This window comes from Megalops cyprinoides, chromosome 23 (genome assembly GCF_013368585.1).
Source record: "Megalops cyprinoides isolate fMegCyp1 chromosome 23, fMegCyp1.pri, whole genome shotgun sequence".
Classification (NCBI taxonomy): Eukaryota; Metazoa; Chordata; class Actinopteri; order Elopiformes; family Megalopidae; genus Megalops; species Megalops cyprinoides.
In genome coordinates, this window is record NC_050605.1 from 16,104,637 (window position 1) to 16,123,200 (window position 18,564).

General features: G+C 40.8%; 3 protein-coding genes across 3 annotated transcripts; 1 reads left to right on the top strand and 2 right to left on the bottom strand.

Moving 5' to 3' along the window:
• Positions 1-1,078: 1,078 nt before the first annotated feature.
• Positions 1,079-3,457, bottom strand: stmp1 (short transmembrane mitochondrial protein 1). The gene is made up of 3 exons (XM_036518346.1): positions 3,351-3,457; positions 2,013-2,066; positions 1,079-1,745 (listed from the first exon to the last, which is right to left on the bottom strand). Exons 1-3 carry the CDS (start codon positions 3,363-3,365, stop codon positions 1,674-1,676), a joined length of 141 nt encoding a protein of 46 aa, XP_036374239.1. The 5' UTR covers positions 3,366-3,457; the 3' UTR covers positions 1,079-1,673.
• A 2,399-nt stretch (positions 3,458-5,856) lies between these two features.
• On the top strand, positions 5,857-10,858 carry LOC118770196 (aldo-keto reductase family 1 member B1-like). Its single transcript, XM_036517725.1, has 10 exons — positions 5,857-5,993; positions 6,776-6,943; positions 7,579-7,695; positions 7,797-7,874; positions 8,397-8,519; positions 9,020-9,126; positions 9,260-9,341; positions 9,671-9,754; positions 10,034-10,116; positions 10,243-10,858. Exons 1-10 carry the CDS (start codon positions 5,928-5,930, stop codon positions 10,283-10,285), a joined length of 951 nt encoding a protein of 316 aa, XP_036373618.1. The 5' UTR covers positions 5,857-5,927; the 3' UTR covers positions 10,286-10,858.
• Positions 10,859-11,710: 852 nt separating this feature from the next.
• Positions 11,711-17,865, bottom strand: akr1b1.2 (aldo-keto reductase family 1, member B1 (aldose reductase), tandem duplicate 2). The gene is made up of 10 exons (XM_036517691.1): positions 17,648-17,865; positions 16,558-16,725; positions 16,124-16,240; positions 15,630-15,707; positions 15,401-15,523; positions 14,692-14,798; positions 14,271-14,352; positions 14,083-14,166; positions 13,415-13,497; positions 11,711-13,113 (listed from the first exon to the last, which is right to left on the bottom strand). The coding sequence occupies exons 1-10, from the start codon at positions 17,711-17,713 to the stop codon at positions 13,071-13,073; spliced, it is 951 nt and encodes a 316-aa protein (XP_036373584.1). The 5' UTR covers positions 17,714-17,865; the 3' UTR covers positions 11,711-13,070.
• Positions 17,866-18,564: the final 699 nt, after the last annotated feature.

Below are 18,564 nucleotides of genomic sequence, written 5' to 3' on the forward strand. Positions count from 1 at the left end.
ATAGTGCAAATACCAGAGCATGCCAGACACACACCAAAAGCTATATTTCTGGTTCAAGGCTCCAAGTGATCATACTTGACGGTGTGGGCTCTTTTCACTTATTTACCTTGGTTAATGTCATCCAGGAGGAAAACATGTGGATTGTGATGAAATGGGCTTGACCAAATTTTGTTCCCATTTGCCATGTGCTCTAGACAGAGGATTACATATCTGCATTGGTTAAAGATATTATTCAAACATGTCAACATACATGCACATAATGACATTAAAGAGGTCACAATGAAGCAGAATAGTGGCTACAATCCAAGATTAGCCAGAACACTTTTAAAGTACCAATATGCAAGGATACATACAAATTGAAAAAAAAATCAGGTACAAGTGCTTGCAATGACTTATTGTAATTTGCAATGGTATCACATGTATTTTCTTCCTTCCTTTTTGTTCTTCGATGTTAAGGATTCTGTTTATATTTTTTCTTTACAGATTCCCCCTATAAACAAGATGTCACATTTAAAGACATTTGGGTTGTCAAATTAAATTTCTAATTGGGAAAAACTAAGGCACAGGAGCTTCACTCCTGTCTTGAGGCCAGTCTGCAGTAGAGGGGCCTGGATGAGGTCATGAAGTGACCAAAAGAATGTGTTTTTTTTTTTTTTTTGGAAGACAGTATGTCAGAGAAGGCCATGATTAATGCAGTCTGGGTAAGGAAATGCAGAATCTCTACCAGGGTTGCTGAACAGATGCTCCTTTTGAGAAAAAGAACATTTTTGTGCCCAACCAGCCAAATACAGTCAAACACATTTATATGTATTTCATAATTCTGCATTTTAAGGCAACACAGTAAAATCTACAACCTGTTACATTCAGCCTTCAACTACAGCTACAACAAAAGTGTAACTGTTCAGTCAGCCACATGCCTTACCTGTTTATCTAGTGTTTTTACTACTTCAAAATGATAAGTTCAAATGATACACATGGTTAGTTTGAAAAAAAATTAAAAGCCTAAACAATACATTTGTTTATATCAATGAGTGTGACACTAATACACAAAAAACAACTGAAATACTTTATTAGGCCAGTAACATTAAATAAGAAGAAACAAAATGTTTTTCAAATAACGTTTAAAAGTAGTTGTTGGCAGCAAATTTAAGCATCATCTCTCTTATCAGGCAGTACAACAGCACCTGTTTAACAGTACAAACACTAGCATAATCACCTAATCACCTATCAGCAACAGTGCAATCACTGCTTTTAAAGCACAATTTACTGACCTTGTTCCCCAATTTCCCAGTACCCCTCCCCCACAACAGGCTTCCTTTTGAAAGAACTGCCCATGATAGAAAAATACTCTTATAAACATCTTTATGTTCAATCTTATTTGCAGTTTTACTTTCCTGTCACTGATGTTCAACCCCAAAAGCCATATAAAGTCATCTTTGCAGATCACAAAACTGATATGAGAAAAGGTTTGTAGGAAGTGGTCCAGATACTATATAAAGCAGTGTTCTTTAGTGAATTTTTACATCTTAAGTTGTGCTTTTGCATAGATTAAATCAGTATAGTATATATCTCCACACTGTTATAGGCATATTTATTCCAGTTCATGTCCTCCCCTCCTTGTGTGAATCAGTGACACAGTCATTCCAGCTCTCTCTCTCTCCCCCCTTCCTCCGTCACTCCGATGGTTTTTTCTTTGCTTCCACGTCTTTTTTGAAGTCTTCAATTTTCTTTGCAATATTGGGGACCTAGCACAGAAAATTAGTGTCATAAAACAAAAGGCAACCCACACTTAGAGTTCTATTTCAAGTCTGCTAAACATAGATTTTTAAAAATAGCCATGTGTTTGTCATGCAGCAATGGTCGAAGACGTTTGCTATGCGGTCCCAGTCAAAGGCGGAGTCTCTCATTTGGTTCATCCAATATACCTCACAAAATGAATCTCATGAAAATGTCAGTTAATCCTCCTTATTGGAGGAGATTAACTGATTAAACTGGACAACAGTCAACCTTACCTCATAGTTTTGTGCAAGGTACATCCCAACCACATTGCCCAAGGTGAACCCAACCTGCAAACCCCATTGACAAAAAGCAGTGTTAAAACTGTGAAGTCAGCATTTCACCACATGACACCGTTTATTCAAGGGCAGGACAGTAAAACAATGACCACCTGTATTGTTTGTTTATTCAGGTTTCATTCTGCATTTTGCAATAACAAACAGAAAAGCTGGTGCAATATTAATATGAAATAAATTCAAACGAGTGCATGCTCAAGGTTGACCGTGCAATACGCGCAGTGAAAGAGAAAACAAGCTTTAAGAACTAGGGGCAGCAGAGTAGCATAGTGGTAAGGAGCAAGGCTTGCAACATAAAGGTTAGTTCGATTCCCTGCTGGGCTACTACCGCTGTACCTTTGGGCAAGGCACTTAACCCAGAATTGCCAAAAATTGCAACCTATGCAGGTCGAACTGGATAATAGCATCTGCAAAATGCCAGTGGTGTAATGCAATGAACTCAACATCCCGATTACAAATCTGGAAAGACCAGTCCCTCACCCGGCAAAAGTTGCGACAAAACAAACGAGCTGGCGGTACTGTGATGGTATTGACAACACAAATACAAGATACACCACGTCCAACAGGGCAGATGAGCGGACATTACACGAGTTTCAATCTGACATTCTGTCCACCATCATACGATCCCGTACGTGTTTTTAAGTGTGTCATAGTTTTAGTAGTGTTTATGTGGATATCCCATCCCATTCACTGGACCCACTACATTTGCTGATCCACATATAGCTGCTACAACTATGTTGAGAGTAGCGTTATCTATACAAGATCTGCTCAAGATGTCCTAAAAAGTAAAGTATGTACAAATCAGCTGGTGAACTAGGCGTTGTCATACTGTTTATGGAGACGGCTGCCTTGCTAACTGAGTTAAGAGATCAACATATGCTATTAATTTACCGAATACCTAACCTAACCGAACCTATCTAACCTGCAATTTAAATGTCTAATATTTCGGTTTCTCTCCTAATGACACACACCGTTAACCGGCCTACAGGGCTACCTGGCGACTTCCTACTGTGCGACTGGAAACTTTGTCCAAAGAACATCGCTGGTCTTCCAAAAACAGTACATTTTATTTTCTTTACATTAGAAACAAATGATTTGCGGCGACTGACACAGTAAATACCTGACAGCTGTACAGGGGTAAAGGCTAAGCTAAGTTCTAGCTAAGCTAACTAGTTGGAAGAACCAAATCAAAAACAACGTCAGTGAGCTAGCCAGCTGCCTATCTTCTTACGGTGCATTAAAACTAAGGGAATGTCAGAGTTTATTTCCAATACTCACCAGAAACTGTAGCATTTTGTATCCTAACTGCAGCCAGCTAGCCAATTATCTACTACAGATGAGTTGTAGCACAAACGTTATCCAAAACAGTTTAGTTTCCACACGTCACTGCAGCACCACTTCCTACCCAGCAAGAGAAACCCAAAGATCGGCTCATTTCAAATATTGCGACCTCTAGTGGACGCCATGTGTACGGTTACATTAACAGACTAAACGCGTCTAATTTTAAAGGCCAGTCCATTTCCTCACCCACAGAAAATAAATGGTTCTTAAATAAGTCTGGTGAATGTTTTGACTTTAATCGTACCTATAATCACACTTCATAAACTCGAGTGGGTTAAAAAAAAGAGGTCTCGACGACTCCTTTCCTTTCTCGACGACATCTGGCTTGTCCACTGATATTAGGCTGCAGCCTAGTGACTCAGCATGCTGCCGTGACTCAGCGAATAGCAGCGACCCCTGTGCACCTACTGCCCTATCAGTTTATGCTTGCATCTCAAGAAATGGGACTTAATAATCTTCGTATAATACAATGTAATAATGACATTTTACTCCTATTGAAAATGCATGAATCTGAAGAAGTGAGAAAGTTGCAGATCACAGAGAAATTTCAAACAGGTGATAGCAAATAAAGTTTTTCGTTAACCAAGCAAAAGCATATTTAGAGATGACCAGTGGAGTGAAGGCATCTTTTACAAATGTGATTGTTGTTTTTGATAATTAAATGGCCAGGAGTAGACAAAACAGCATTTGTGCACTCTCATACACTCATGTAGTTTGATTAATCATTATGGCTTTGTTCTGGTTGGAATTGAGAAATAAGTGTGCTAAGTCATGCTACAGGAAATGACAAAGCATTTCTGTGGTGATAGGTGCACACATAGGAGCTTGCTGTGGCTATTTAACCAGAGCCGCCAAAGATTAACAGACACCGAAACCTGAATAGGTTAAAAAAGTTACCACACAATGGCAGCTACTCTGAAGCTTAAGGCTAATGAAAGTATCCCAATGGTGGGCCTTGGAACCTGGAAGGTAGGACCATCTACTTTGAAGTATTGCCACTAAGATTTTGACACTTAGATGTAATACTTCATGCTTCAGACAATCCTGGTGCTGATCAGGATTTGTTGAACATGAATGATAAACTGGCAAGTAAATGGATCATAACTGTATTGTAATGAGTATATGATGTAATAGAGGAAAAAATGTTATAAAGCAATAAGATTAAATTTTTTTGTAATGTGCATGCAACTGGTGCCTGTAACTTAGAACTGTAACTCCAGTAATCACTTAAGGAAGGCAAACTGTATGCCACAGCAACATAAACAGTGTATACAAAACAATATCAGCAAAGAGGGGACCAGATCCTGTGATGCTAACAGACTTCAGTTTTTCTTCTCAACAAAAGCTTACATTCTGAGTGGAATTTGTTCAGTTCAGTATGTATTGTTTCCAAAATGTCCAAGCTCTCTCTTTTAGCCTTATGTAGTAAAAGCAAGAAAATTGTTACTATATATTAATTACATTCAAACATACAGTATATTAATAAATGCAAGGTGTAAACTGAATAATTAGATGGAAAACACTGGGGAAAAACCAAAACAAATCAGAGGACAATGTGGGAAAACACTGAACAGGTATTTTAGGTACTATACAAACCAAGACATTAATAGTGCTCCAGATCTTCTCTATTATCACTCTACTGTACCATCAAGCATGAACCACAAATTCCTGTAAATATTTCCATTTCCATTTATTCATTTAGCAGACGCTTTTATCCAAAGCGACTTACATAGGTTACAGTTCTTTACAATGTTATCCATTTATACAGCTGGATATTTACTGAGGCAATTGTGGGTTAAGTACCTTGCCCAAGGGTATAGCAGCAGTGTCCCAGCGGGACATATAATATATGGTGCTACGCACCTTTGAGTAAACACTAAGGCGCTATTGTATCAGATTCACTCCACCTTTGTTTTACCTCAAAGTGTGAACGACCTTGTGCGCAAACTGTGCACACTGTCTTTGTGCAAGCTAAGACACACTTGGTTAGCACTTGGAGCATGCAGTGTACTGCACAGCCAGCAAATGCTAGATAACATCTGCATTTAATCTCTCAAAATTCACAAAACGGACATCAACTTTCTCCAACCTGGCTGACCAAACATGTTCCATTCTCTGAAATGAGATCATCAAATCAAATCCTGTGGATACTTGTAAACACATTGCTAAATACATTCCCCTGGAGCAAGGCTTTAACCAGTCTATGTTCTGCTGGGTGTCTGGGTGCTGAAACCACTCAGGGTAGCACAAAGACCCAGGGCTCAGTCACTAAACCAAAAACCTGGAGCCTCCCCCTTTCTGGCCCCTCAGAATACAGCAGCCCGCACAATCTCTTTATAACTGTTATATCAGAACCAGACCTAACCAATCAAATGCCTACTCTCCCCCTACTTAAACCGCACCTCGCCGAATCTCCTCATTTCCCCAGAAGGGGTGGCAAACATTGAAATTTGAGCCTCTCAGCAAGCCTCTCGACAGGGACAGCTTTACGCAAACATTATTGGAGCTCTGACCATGGCAACTTCCGTTGTGCTGAACACTGGTGCAGATATGCCGATCGTGGGCCTGGGAACATGGAGGGTAGGACCAGGTTTAATTCCAGTTTATGTATGTAACTACAGTAGCAAGCTGTTGTAGGACTGCTGCTGGAAATAGCTGTTGCTGCTGCAGTTTCTTTTATACTTTTTCTTGATTTTCATGTCATCACAACAGATGTGCAAAGGATCATCACAATTTTTTTCATAAAAAGACAACAGTGTGTTTCAGGGCTGTAGATGTCATACAGATAAGTCATAGATAACACTGGGCAGGTTAGGGATTCTGACAATATTCTGTTTGAGAGATGACAGGCAATTTCAGATCAAGTGGTGATATTGATCATGCCATCTTTTGACATACTAGTAACTGACTGGTTTGGTGTTTATACATATATGTCAGTATATTTTAACATATCAAAGGGAATAAACACATAATTTGTTCGATTCTGGGAGAGAATATTCTGAGAGAGAGTTTCTTATTGTAAAGCAGACTTTACAATAGTCAAAAACATCTATACCAGGCCTTAGGTTAATACCTAAAAGGGTTCTACTCTTTGTGCATTTTGAGGAATGTGTTTAAGTATTATTATAAGTCCTAAGATATCTTTACTCTACTTCTATCCAAAGTATATACAATACAAATAAAAATTTAAACCTAGGAACATATATATAGGTTAAATGTTATAATTGTAATAATGGTCAGGATAATAGTACAGTGACTGAGAACATTAAAACCAATATGTACAAAATTTATAAATTTATCTGTCTGTACAGAGTTGGGTGGATACATACAATCCCTCTATGTCCCTATCTCTCTATATATAGGCCCTTCCAGGGCAGGTGGCTGAGGCTGTGAAGACAGCTATTGAGGTGGGTTACCGTCACATCGATGGGGCCTACGTCTATCAGAACGAGGATGAAGTCGGTGTTGGCATTCATTCAATGATCAAGGAAGGGGTGGTGAAGAGAGAAGACCTCTTCATTGTCAGTAAGGTAAGTATGAAAGTGCAGTGTCCAGACTTTGGGGGTGGTAGGCTCTCACGCACTTACTTCTGGAGAGCTTATTCATTGTTTGGAATCACTGATAATTCCTATGAATTCCCATGACCTGCTGCTGAAATAAGGTCTCTGGGCATCACAAGACATGTCATGTTTCCTCTTCTGATTTCGTGGTGCATCGTGACCCTCACTCCCATTCTATGTGCAGTACATAAGCATGACCAAAGACGCCTAAACACACGTAGTTCCTGTTACTGTGTCATAGGGGTTTAGCATAGTCACAGGATTGTGTGAGAGGGTCATGCAGATTATCACCTCGCAAAAGAGATTCACTTTATACCTTCCAAAAACTCCTGTCTACAAAATGAGTAGGACTTTGGTGTATCAGTGAGTGTATGCTATTGTAGTGCTGTCCCATGCTAATTTTATACAGATTACACTTACCTCTTTTGCTGTTCCTGCGCTGGAGAACACATACTGGAGGCCAACATGTTCAGTGTAGGGCCAATGTATTTATATTGTTTTAGCCAAACAATCAAACTATGCCCGCTGTTTAAGTGACATCCTGCTTTTTTTCAGCCTGCAGTCTGTAAAGCTAAATGACAGATCATTGTGCTCTCCCTTCAAAGCTGTGGTGCACCTTCCATGCCAAGTCCATGGTGAAGGCAGCCTGCCAGAAGACCCTGAGCGACCTGAAACTAGACTACCTGGATCTCTACCTCATGCACTTTCCCATGGGCTTCCAGGTACCGTAATCAGACAAAGGAACGCTCGCCATTTCTCTCTCATTAGGAAAAGACTGCCAATGAAGCATGCATTGAAGCGTCAGATTTATATCACGTTGCAGGCTGGAGATAACCTGTTTCCTACGGGCGATGACGGGAAAGTCATCTCTGACAACACCAGCTTCTTGGACACTTGGGAGGTAATAATTTGTGATACATTAGGAATAAAATTGAAGGTAAAGGAAGGAAGCAGCCATTTAATTACGTTGTTTTTGAATGTTCTGCCTCCAGTGTCCTAAGCTGGTGGCTAAATGCTTATCAGGTAGCCAAGCACAGCAGGTTTTGACACTCTTGTTTTTTGAGATTTTTTTCCTTCTTTCCACCATTTTGTAAACAAATGTTCCACTGAAACTTAGAATGAAATTTGGCAGGCAATTTGGCAGGCAAGTAGAAACCTATACTAGCACTGCAGTTGCTAATATAAAATTAGGGTTAGGGTTAGGGTTAGGGTTTTTTGCATACTGTTAAAGTATGCAAAAAAATTTATTTTAGAAATTAATTTGAGTCATATTGAAAAGTCTGGGACTGTTTTATATGATCAAATATGGTGGCTCTAGGTCACATGACATGAAAGAAATTTCTTCATGGTGCTTGGCCTGTGTATGCTTTGCTATATTTCACAAGATTCCTTGTTATGAATGATAAATACCATTTTGAAACAGGGCATGGAGGAGCTGGTAGATGCAGGGATGGTCAAGGCCATTGGAATCTCCAACTTCAACCACGAGCAAATCGAAGCCTTGCTGAACAAGCCGAGTCTAAAGTACAAACCTGTCAACAATCAGGTGCGGTGTGTGCTGGAGTGAAAAGGGTAACAACATGAAGCAGTTCTTTAGGCAGGACACAAATGTTTGTTTTTTTTTTTAGCATCCTATTGAAGCCACCATGTCCAGGGACCTTAATGTCATTATGTGGACAGGACTTTGTCATCTTGTCACCTTTTTCCCTGCAGCAATATTACAATGTAACAATCAATATTCTAACTCTGATTTGGGGTGTAACTGTCCATTCTCTTAAATCAGATTACAGTGCTCTTAGCCCTTTTTTCTGGCTCAAGCTGACACAAATAATGTATGTAAGTGCTTGTGTGTGTGTGTGTGTGTGGTTTTGCTAAATGTGTCTTTGCATAAGTGTAAAAAAGTTCCTGTTTTACTTCCGCTCATAAAGCAACATTGGACATTAGCAATAACATATTAGAATTTTGCTTCCCTTTACACACTACGTATGGACAGTATAGCACAATGGGCAGACATGTAGTGACTCCTGGTATGTGGGCTCCCTTCAGATTGAGAGCCACCCCTACCTGACCCAGGAGAAACTGATCAACTACTGCCACTCCAAAGGCATCTCTGTGACTGCATACAGCCCCCTGGGCTCCCCGGATAGACCATGGTGAGTGCAGGTGCTTTGGGACAAATTCAGTGCATTAGGAGACATCCAGTGGAGGAGAGTTCAGGCCCTGGGTTATATATTTAAATATAAAAAAAGAATGATTTGGCAATAGCTACAATGTCTTTTTCCTCAGGGCAAAACCAGGAGAGCCATCTCTGCTGGAGGACCCAAAGATCAAGGCCATAGCTGATAAATACAACAAGACAACAGCACAGGTAGAGTTAGTAGTTGTTAGCTGGTGCAGCTGAGGCACAGAAAAGAAGCATGGCTCTCAGGCAAGCAGGGACTTATCTTCTGACTCTGCCCAGTGGGAATGCATTACTATATTATTATTATTTACAGAATTTTTATCTTTGGAGCAAGACTTCTTGAGAATCTTTTTGATATGCATCTATACTATACGGAAAGCTTACAGCGGTTGGTGTATGTGTGCTTGGCAGACACGTTCTTAAATGTCACCACTGACACACACTGATTCTGGGAATTACGCACACAGGCTAGTCACATGGTCCCCCTCAGTCACATGATCTTCTGTTTCCAACAGGTCCTGATCCGCTTTCACGTTCAAAGGAATGTGGTCGTCATTCCCAAGTCTGCCTCTCCCCAGCGCATCAAGGAGAACTTCCAGGTAATGACCGTGTCTGAGGGGGGAGGGGCACGGACAACCTTGCCTTATCCAGAGCAACTTACACAGGTTACAGTTCTTTTGACTTGTTATTCATACTGCTGGATATTTACTGAGGCAATTGTGGGTTAAATACCTTGCCCAAAGATACAATGGCAATGCCCCAGCACAGAATCAAACCAGCAACCTCTTGGTTACATGCCTTGCTCCCTACCCACTATGCTACACCACCACCCACTATCCAATATTTGTCCCAATATTGGAATGTGCTGTTTTTTGCAGGTCTTTGACTTCAAGCTGAGTGAGGAGGACATGAAGACCATCCTGAGTTTCAACAGGAACTGGAGAGCCTGTTCAATGGAGTGGTGAGCAAGCAGTGCAGCATTTGGACAGATGGTCCCCAGCCACTTTTGTCCTGTGCATGTTAAACAAACAGAAACTCTGTGATCTAAGTGCTTCATCTCAAAGATTTCTTTTCTTTTCTGCTTTAGGGGAGCAACCCACAAAGACTTCCCATTGAATGCTGAGTATTAAGGCCAATGTAGGACAGGGGAGGTCAGCGGCATCAAGATGATCTCGTCTCTGCAGCCGAGCATACTTCCAGTCACTGACGCTGTAAATTGACAGAGGGTTGTAGAGGAACAGTAGGAGGAGGACCACTAGCTTCAAAAGCATTTTCAATCGCTGTTCAATGTGCATTTGTGTCCAATACCACAAAGAATAGTGTAATGTAACGGTCGTCTTCATTTCAGTAATGTCTCATGTAGCTACTACACAGCAAGCTGCACATGTAAACATATGCCTTTCCAGCATCTCTCAAAGCCTCTATTCATTCTCATCTTTTCAATAAGGAATAACTCAACTATATTTTTCATTATCTGAATTGCACTTTTTACAATTTACAATATGCATTGTTTTACCCATCTCACATATGTACAACGTAAGTGATGGAAGGACAGAAAGCCATTGTAATGTTGCACTCCATTGTAAGTAGGTTAAGTAAGACCTACAGAAGGAAGTGACAAGTATTTTTAATCAAAGAAAAACATTGATTTCTTCTTTTATATCTTGCTGCAATAAACGTATACATTTATCACACTTCTCTACTTCTTTAATTCACACAACCAAATAATATAAGAATGTAAGTGAAACCAAAGTGTATGATCCCCTAATCTGCAGTATCCCAATTAAAAAATGGAACAACATTTCAATGTGTGGACATCACACCTTCAAATATTTTCGACACCTCACTCACTAAGTCTCTTATTCTATACCCCACATTTGGTCTCAAAATGTTTATACCAGAGCTACCAACACTACAACAATGGGCATATCTTATTTTCCTTACAAAATTATTTCACTCTACAGTGTTTAATAAAAAACGAAATTTAACTTGCTCAATAATCAGTAAGTGGAATCTAACAGTATGCAAATTAAAGTGGTTCAGGCCAGGTCCGTCCGAATTGTATTGAGAACAAGCATAGGTGTCATTTCACAAATAAAACCAAAATAATATATGCACCAACTGAGACAGCACAAAGGGAAAAAACAAGGAGCTAATATTGCCTCGCTGCTATATATTCCTGATTCTAGAGACATTTAATCACTTCTGAAATGAAACTGAAAGCCTGCATGTGCCTGCCTCTGGATTATTTCCTGGTGCTGCAGATCCTGAATTAGATATCAACCCCATAAATAGCGTGCACAGAACTCTGCTTATTAAGTAATGACACAGTCAGCACACACATTTCCACAACAACACAAACACTGGAGACCAGAGAACTGCTGAAGCCAACAAACTTTATTCTAACAAAGTATAAAATACACAGCAAAAATTTCTCACAGGGGAACTAAGAAGAAAGTGCACAGTTGTTGCGATAGCTGTTGCATAAATCAGAACTCCTGGCAAAACTGGTTTGCAAATCATTTGTATATGCTTTTATTGTCCTGTGTTTTTTATTTCTTGTAGGAGAGAGAATAAGTATGTGTAAGCATCTTGTCTGCAGTTCCCCCAGCAACGTACAATATAAAACTAGATGTTTAATACATCTGTAAGATGAATATTCCTAATCCTGCATTTTTGCAATATTTCACTGTTTTGTGTATTAAGTGCACTCAATGCAAAAGTCAACAGATGTAAATTACATACAGGTTCAACAAACTTTTTCCATCTCATTCACCATTTTTGAGGGCTTAATTCCGTTTAGTGTCACTTACACCCATGTCTGGTCTAATTAAGGTTGTTTTTACAACAAAATCCCTTTGCAAGTACCTGAAGATTAATACTTTTACTCTAAAGCACTGCATACTGTAGAAGAGTATTGGTCCCAGTAGAGGACCACATGTGTTTGTTATTATACTCATTGGGGTGGTTTTAGTCCAAACCTTTATTTAATTAGTAAAATATTTTTGCAAAACATTAATTTTTCTGCACTACGTGCCCTGGGAACATATAATACTATTTAACAAACAATCTTTTCAGCACAGAAGCCAGGAGAATCAGCTAGAATAGAAAACAGCTCACACATACAATTTATAACAATTGTTTTATGCTCAGAGGGCCAAACGAATTACTGTGGTATTATAGTCACTCTTCTTTGTTCACCAGATCTGGTTTCTAACAAACATTTGGCCTCCAGCTGAATACTGCATGTGAATTACTTGTGAAATGAGTTCAGAAACTATGAAACCCCATAACTGAAAAGCCATGGAATCTTGGCAGATTTGGTTTAACAGCTGCTTGTATACACACCCAAACCATGCGCGGTGACAAAGACCAGGCCAGACATACTTTATTAAAGCCACAACTAAATTCAGTATCAGAGTGATTATACTGCTTGTGTCAGACTAAAGTTGTAATATTGTTCAAAATACTGTCCACCAAAACCTCATAAAGGAATGCATGGATACATATGTATTACTTACACATTATACTTCATTTGGACTTCACTACATGATAGCTCAGAGGAAGTGTGTAACTTTTCAGGGCTTCTATTCTTTGTATTCTATATGATGCTTCGATAATTTTTTAAAGAACAAATCTTGAAAGATCTTCAATTATTTAATAATAATGTCACACAGGTCAGATTCCTGTGACACTTGGCTACTTTGAAAGAGAAATTAATGGCAGATGTTTTAGAAGTACTTTGAAGGAATGTGGGAAGTCTGCTTGAATAGAATCTTGAACACTCAAGTGTATTTCAGTTTGTGGACAATATTTCAAAAAAAGCAACCGAATAAACTGCAAAGTAATACAGGAGAAACAAGATACCCAGTCAGGAGAAACATGATAGCTCGTTTTTCAACGCCAATGTATACCTCAAAATTCGATGTTGAAGGGATAATCCTTGTGCTTCACCCCCCTGCGAGACAGCCAGAGAAAACAGAACCGTCACCCACAAAGCAAAACTCTGCTTTCAGTCAAACCTCAGACAAACCACACTGAATAGCACCAATTCCTTTAAAAACAACTACACAGTATTTCTTAAAAAAAACATCTGCAACCCTTAAAATAAGGGTTACTTGTTTAATCTAGTACTGAAATAAACTGCCTTGTTTGACTGTGAGAGGGATCGCAGATTTGAGCCACCACAATCACTGGTACTGTCATGTGTCTTGAGTGGATGTTCTTACTTAAACAGCGAACCCTGTGCCCCGACTCACCAATGCATGGGACAAGCTCTCCAGTTCCTGTTGAAGTCAAGGATGGTCTTCATTTCCTCCTCACTCAGTTCAAAGTCAAAGACCTGTAACACAATGGATTACCAGAGATCAACATCACATTATCAAGCACTGAGAACAGCCCATTTGATGCAAACTCAAGGCTGTGCATAACATTCCCAAAACTCTCTTTGAAATGCTCACGGCGCCCATGATTCCTAAAAACCGCATGCACTTTAAACACAATTACATGTCAGACGTGTTTGAGAGGAAATTAACAGTGGATCACTTTGGAGGTGAATCACCCTCCAGGGGGGTTAGTTGATTTGGTAGCGTGATGCTGTAACACCAATGGGTGAAGAGAGGTAAAATAACACCAGAGCCGATGCATTTCAGCAAGCTTACAGCTGGTGTGTCGCGCTGGCTGTTTGCTTTGTTTTCTCCCCCCCCCCCCTCTTCTTAACCAATACAAGAACAGCTCAATGAAGTCATCTGTCGAATGCCACAAGACAATCCATCAGGTTGGTGGCTGCAAAGAATCGGGCTAACATGGGAGTCAAGGGGAGGGAAGTTCCATCCTATAACAGAGGCAGGGTTTACATCTGCATGACATGAAAGAAAATGAGCATAAAGAAAATGACAGGGAAACAGAAAATTTAAAGAGAAGCAACCTGGAAGTTTTGCTTGATGCGCTCAGGGGTAATGGACTTGGGAATAACGATCACGTTCCTCTGGACCTGGAAGCGGATCAGAACCTGATGGGAGAAAACAAAACGAGTCACACTATGCTGTATGTGACGGAGCAGGTGTTCCAGGTCCGGGATAATGGCTCACGCTCATTGGCTGCTGCTCTCCCTACCTGCGCTGTGGTCTTGTTGTGCTTCTCAGCTATGGCCTTGATGTCGGGGTCATCCAGCAGTGAGGGGTCGTCTGGTTTGGCCCTACAGAATAAAGAACGGAAAGCAAAGGCCTCCTGCATTTAACGGTGCCCGTCTTTATCATCACTAATAATATTACCGTTCTCTTTTCCCTCCTTTTCCTTCCAACACTGGAATCGCTAATCGCACATGAGGCTCACTTCACCCCCGCATCCTCTAGGTAGATTAGCCTTGCCTCACCAGCACACCCACTAAACTGAAACAGAAGCGCTGAAACATGACACATCAGTCCTAACTGAATCTCAACCAGCAGGTTACTCTTTAATTCAAAAATACCCAAAGAAACTCAGTGCATGCAGATGGCTGCTTACGTCCCTCCTGTACAAGAGCGCCTGCACTCACCATGGTCTGTCCGGGGAGCCCAGGGGGCTGTACGCAGTCACAGAGATGCCTTTGGAGTGGCAGTAGTTGATCAGCTTCTCCTGGGTCAGGTAAGGATGGCACTCGACCTGAAAGGAGCACATGCACCATGAGGGGAGCTCTCTCCTCTGTCACTACGTCCCTGCCTCTTGTGTCGTTCTTCAAGGAGCCACAGGGTCATATGACAAAGATGACAAGTGTATGATATGCAGATGGAAAAATACCACAAATCTGTTCTCCAGGGATTAACGTTTTCTGAGTTGAAACAGAGCAGGAAATACAGGACACCGCAGCATGATATCACTGCCTCGGGGGACAAACAGCAGGCGCAAGCTTGTCTGTGCTAGTCAGTCATTGTCAATAAAGTGCTTGTGCCTCTGAAGGAGGTAATAAAATTTAGGAATTTCCTCTGGCAGAGTGGAAATGTTGAGGTCCTCCAAGTGATGTTTGCTAATGTTTAATTCTGTCAAATTAAACTTTATTTATAGGTTAAAGAGCAGAAGCTGTAACAGGAAGCGTGAGTGTGTGATTAGATTCTCATTCCAACAAATGATATTTAAGAGTAAGAGTGAGACTTTTTTCCCTTTTAGTTAGTCTGGATATAGACTAAGGACAATTTCACCTGATGATATATATCTGAGAAACAGACTTGGAAGCAAACAAACATATAAGGCAAGCAATTGCTCTGTACCTGATTGTTGGCAGGTTTGTACTTGAGACCTGGCTTGTTCAGCAAGGCCTCGATTTGCTTGTGGTTGAAGTTGGAGATTCCAATGGCCTTAACCATCCCCGCGTCTACCAGCTCCTCCATGCCCTGTTTAACATAGAACCAAATTAAACTATGCCCAGTGTAACCCAGGAATTTGATCCATCTGCAGGATTGAGTTTCTAACCCTGCTGTTGCTTCATCCCCAACTCACCTCCCAAGTGTCCAGAAAGTTGGTGTCGTCTGGTATTGTTAACCCCTCACTGTCCAGAGGAAAGAGCTCTGACCCAGGCTACAACAGAACAATACCATCGATATGAGAATTACAGAGTTCACCTCGCATATGAAAGAGGTGAACTGAGGTGAAAGAGGTGATTGACATTCATTAATTCACAAGAGCATTGCATTTCTTACATGGCCAAGTTTGACAAACCAAGGAAAAAGATAAGGTTTGTTGGGTAAAACAAATATAAATCCAAGATTAGATCCAGACTATATAGAGGCATTCGGCAGTTATTTTCTGGTCACGTGGATTCTCTTTATAAGATAATGGCACACTGCATTGTCTTTTACAATACAGTGTGCAATTAAGCCTCAGTTACATTTGCCTTGCTGTAAAGTACCTGGCCATGCGCAAATCATTGTACAGTATACAGTCCCTCCTAACAGGGCTGTTGCATGTGGTGACCTTGAAAGTAATGACCTCACCTTAAAGCCCATAGGCCAATGGACCAGGTAAAGATCCAAGTAGTCCAGTTTCAGGTCACTCAGAGTCTTCTGACAGGCTTCTTTCACCATGGACTTTTCATGGAAGGTGCACCACAGCTGGGGAGAGAAGCAATAGCTTTTAACAAGCCCAGTTCTAACCCAGAGCACACACAGACACAATGCAGATGTCCACACCCAATCTGGGCAAAGCACCCTGCACAGGGAGAAAGAAAAGTTGTACATATTTGCCCTTTGCCACACCAGAGCAATTTGCAATTTGCATTCTACTAGTCATGAGACCACAATTTCAGACTGCCTCCATGCTCATCTACCCGCAGTTCCGTTTGGCTGCCTGTTCCGAAACATTTCCATAAATGCAATCCAGCGCTTGCAAGGACAGCGAAAAACTGTCAACCAAGACTTTGTTTCCACACCTTGCTGACCACAAACAGGTCCTCTCTCTTCACCACGCCTTCCTGGATCATGGCGTGAATGCCCTCTCCCACTTCTGTCTCGTTCAGGTAGACGTAGGCTCCGTCGATGTGGCGGTACCCAGCTGCAATGGATGCCTTCACCGCCTCCATCACTTTGCCTTTGGGAGACTGGCAGACAAAAAAGGGAACCAGACTATGAGTGTTAAAATGTCCACCATCAGGGTTCAGACGAAACACTTAACAGACCAACTCGTCAAACAAAGGAAGAGAGGTGAAGAAGAGACCAGGGGAGAAAAATCCAGCTGTTAAAAGCTAACTCAGTGAGGCTATCTGTGGTGACCCAGTAGCCCCATTTCAGAAAGAGGTAGAAATTCCGCATATAAATTGTCATTACGAGTATAAAGGCAGTAGATCAACGGTTAAACAAGGGAGAAGCTAGAAAATGTGAGAATGATTGCACAATTCTAGACATGTGATCTATTTAAAACGTATTCCTGAATGCAGGAAATCATGCGGAATTACCAGACATGATAACAGTACTAAGAATCTGTGTATTTTCACTGCCATATTCAAAACATGCCGAATTTATGTTGGCCATTAATTTAACTTGCCCTACAAACGGTTTCCTATTACTGGAATTCCAACCTATACTGTACCCCGATAGTATTGTTACTATTACGGTGCAATGTCTCTCATTCTCCAAAATGTTATATATTAGCAAAAACAGACAACACCTTTTGACCCTTTTTTACCATAAAGACAGCCAGCTAGCTACTTAGTCACAGTTATACAATCTGTGGTTTAAAGGACAACGAAAGTACGTCACTTACCTAGTTAGTTAATTATATCATCTATAACATCGTGCACAGCTGCCTAGATATGGTTACTTTGCTGGCACATAGCTAGCTAGCTAGCTGTATCACTTCATACTTTGCAGAGCTTGCTGGTGGGTGAGCTAGTAAGAATTAGATAACTAGCATCAGCTAACCGTCAGCAAACGAGTAGATATTGAAACGTCTTGCTATACTTCTTCAAGTTAGCTACCTAGCTATCTAGCCAGCTAGCTTGTTAAACTAAATACCAGACCAACCTTCCAAGTTCCGAGACCCACAATCGGCATTTTTGCTCCGGTATTCAACGTCACGGCAGTGGCCATTATTAAAATGTTGTATTGGATACAAAGGCTCTACGATCACTCTAATAATTTTAGTTTATTTTGGCTCCAGTCTGTACAGCCGATGGAACTACAGATTGTAACTTCCCTGGCGTCGGCTTGCTTGATATTCATTCAACGCCGCGGCAGCGCAGTGAATCTATCTCGTCAGGTCATGTGACGCCTGAATTCGAGCGCAAGGTTGCCATGTCCACATTTATTCCCCTTACATTGCTTAGGTCCACACAGTATCGACGGGGAAACAGGACCACCACAGATTCTCAAGCAAGTTACACCCCTGCTCATCATATCCACAATCTGGCACTCCCCCCTTTTTCCTACAGCAAAGTTGCCAATTTCCCGGTGGTTAGTCATTTTCCTAACAAATTATATTATTACTCGAAGGCACAGCTTCAAATCAAGAAAACAAACCAGTTGGCTCACAATCTGAAAGAGTTACGCGTTCAGTCCTGGGTAAATTAAGGTTACGCAGTTTGCAACGGAAAAAACCAACACCATTCATGCATTAACCAACAATCAGTTAACGTTCCAGTTCACCTTTCTACAACACTTTATCTAAAGAAGTTCCAAGCTCAAAAGGCATTTTAAGAGCCTCCTTCGATGTAGCCTATTCATAATACGCAAGACCTTTCTCTGGTGTTTTGCTACTCTTCAGAGTAAACGTATTGGTTTTCTGCAACGTAATGTTTATCCTTAATGACCCTATACCGTCCACGCATTATGCATTTGTTCATGAGACATTAAGTGCTGTGAAAGACACTACAAAAGGTTCTTGCATTTAGTGCTAAGAAGTAATTCTAGTAATAAATTATCTTTTCCATTTATTTGCAAAT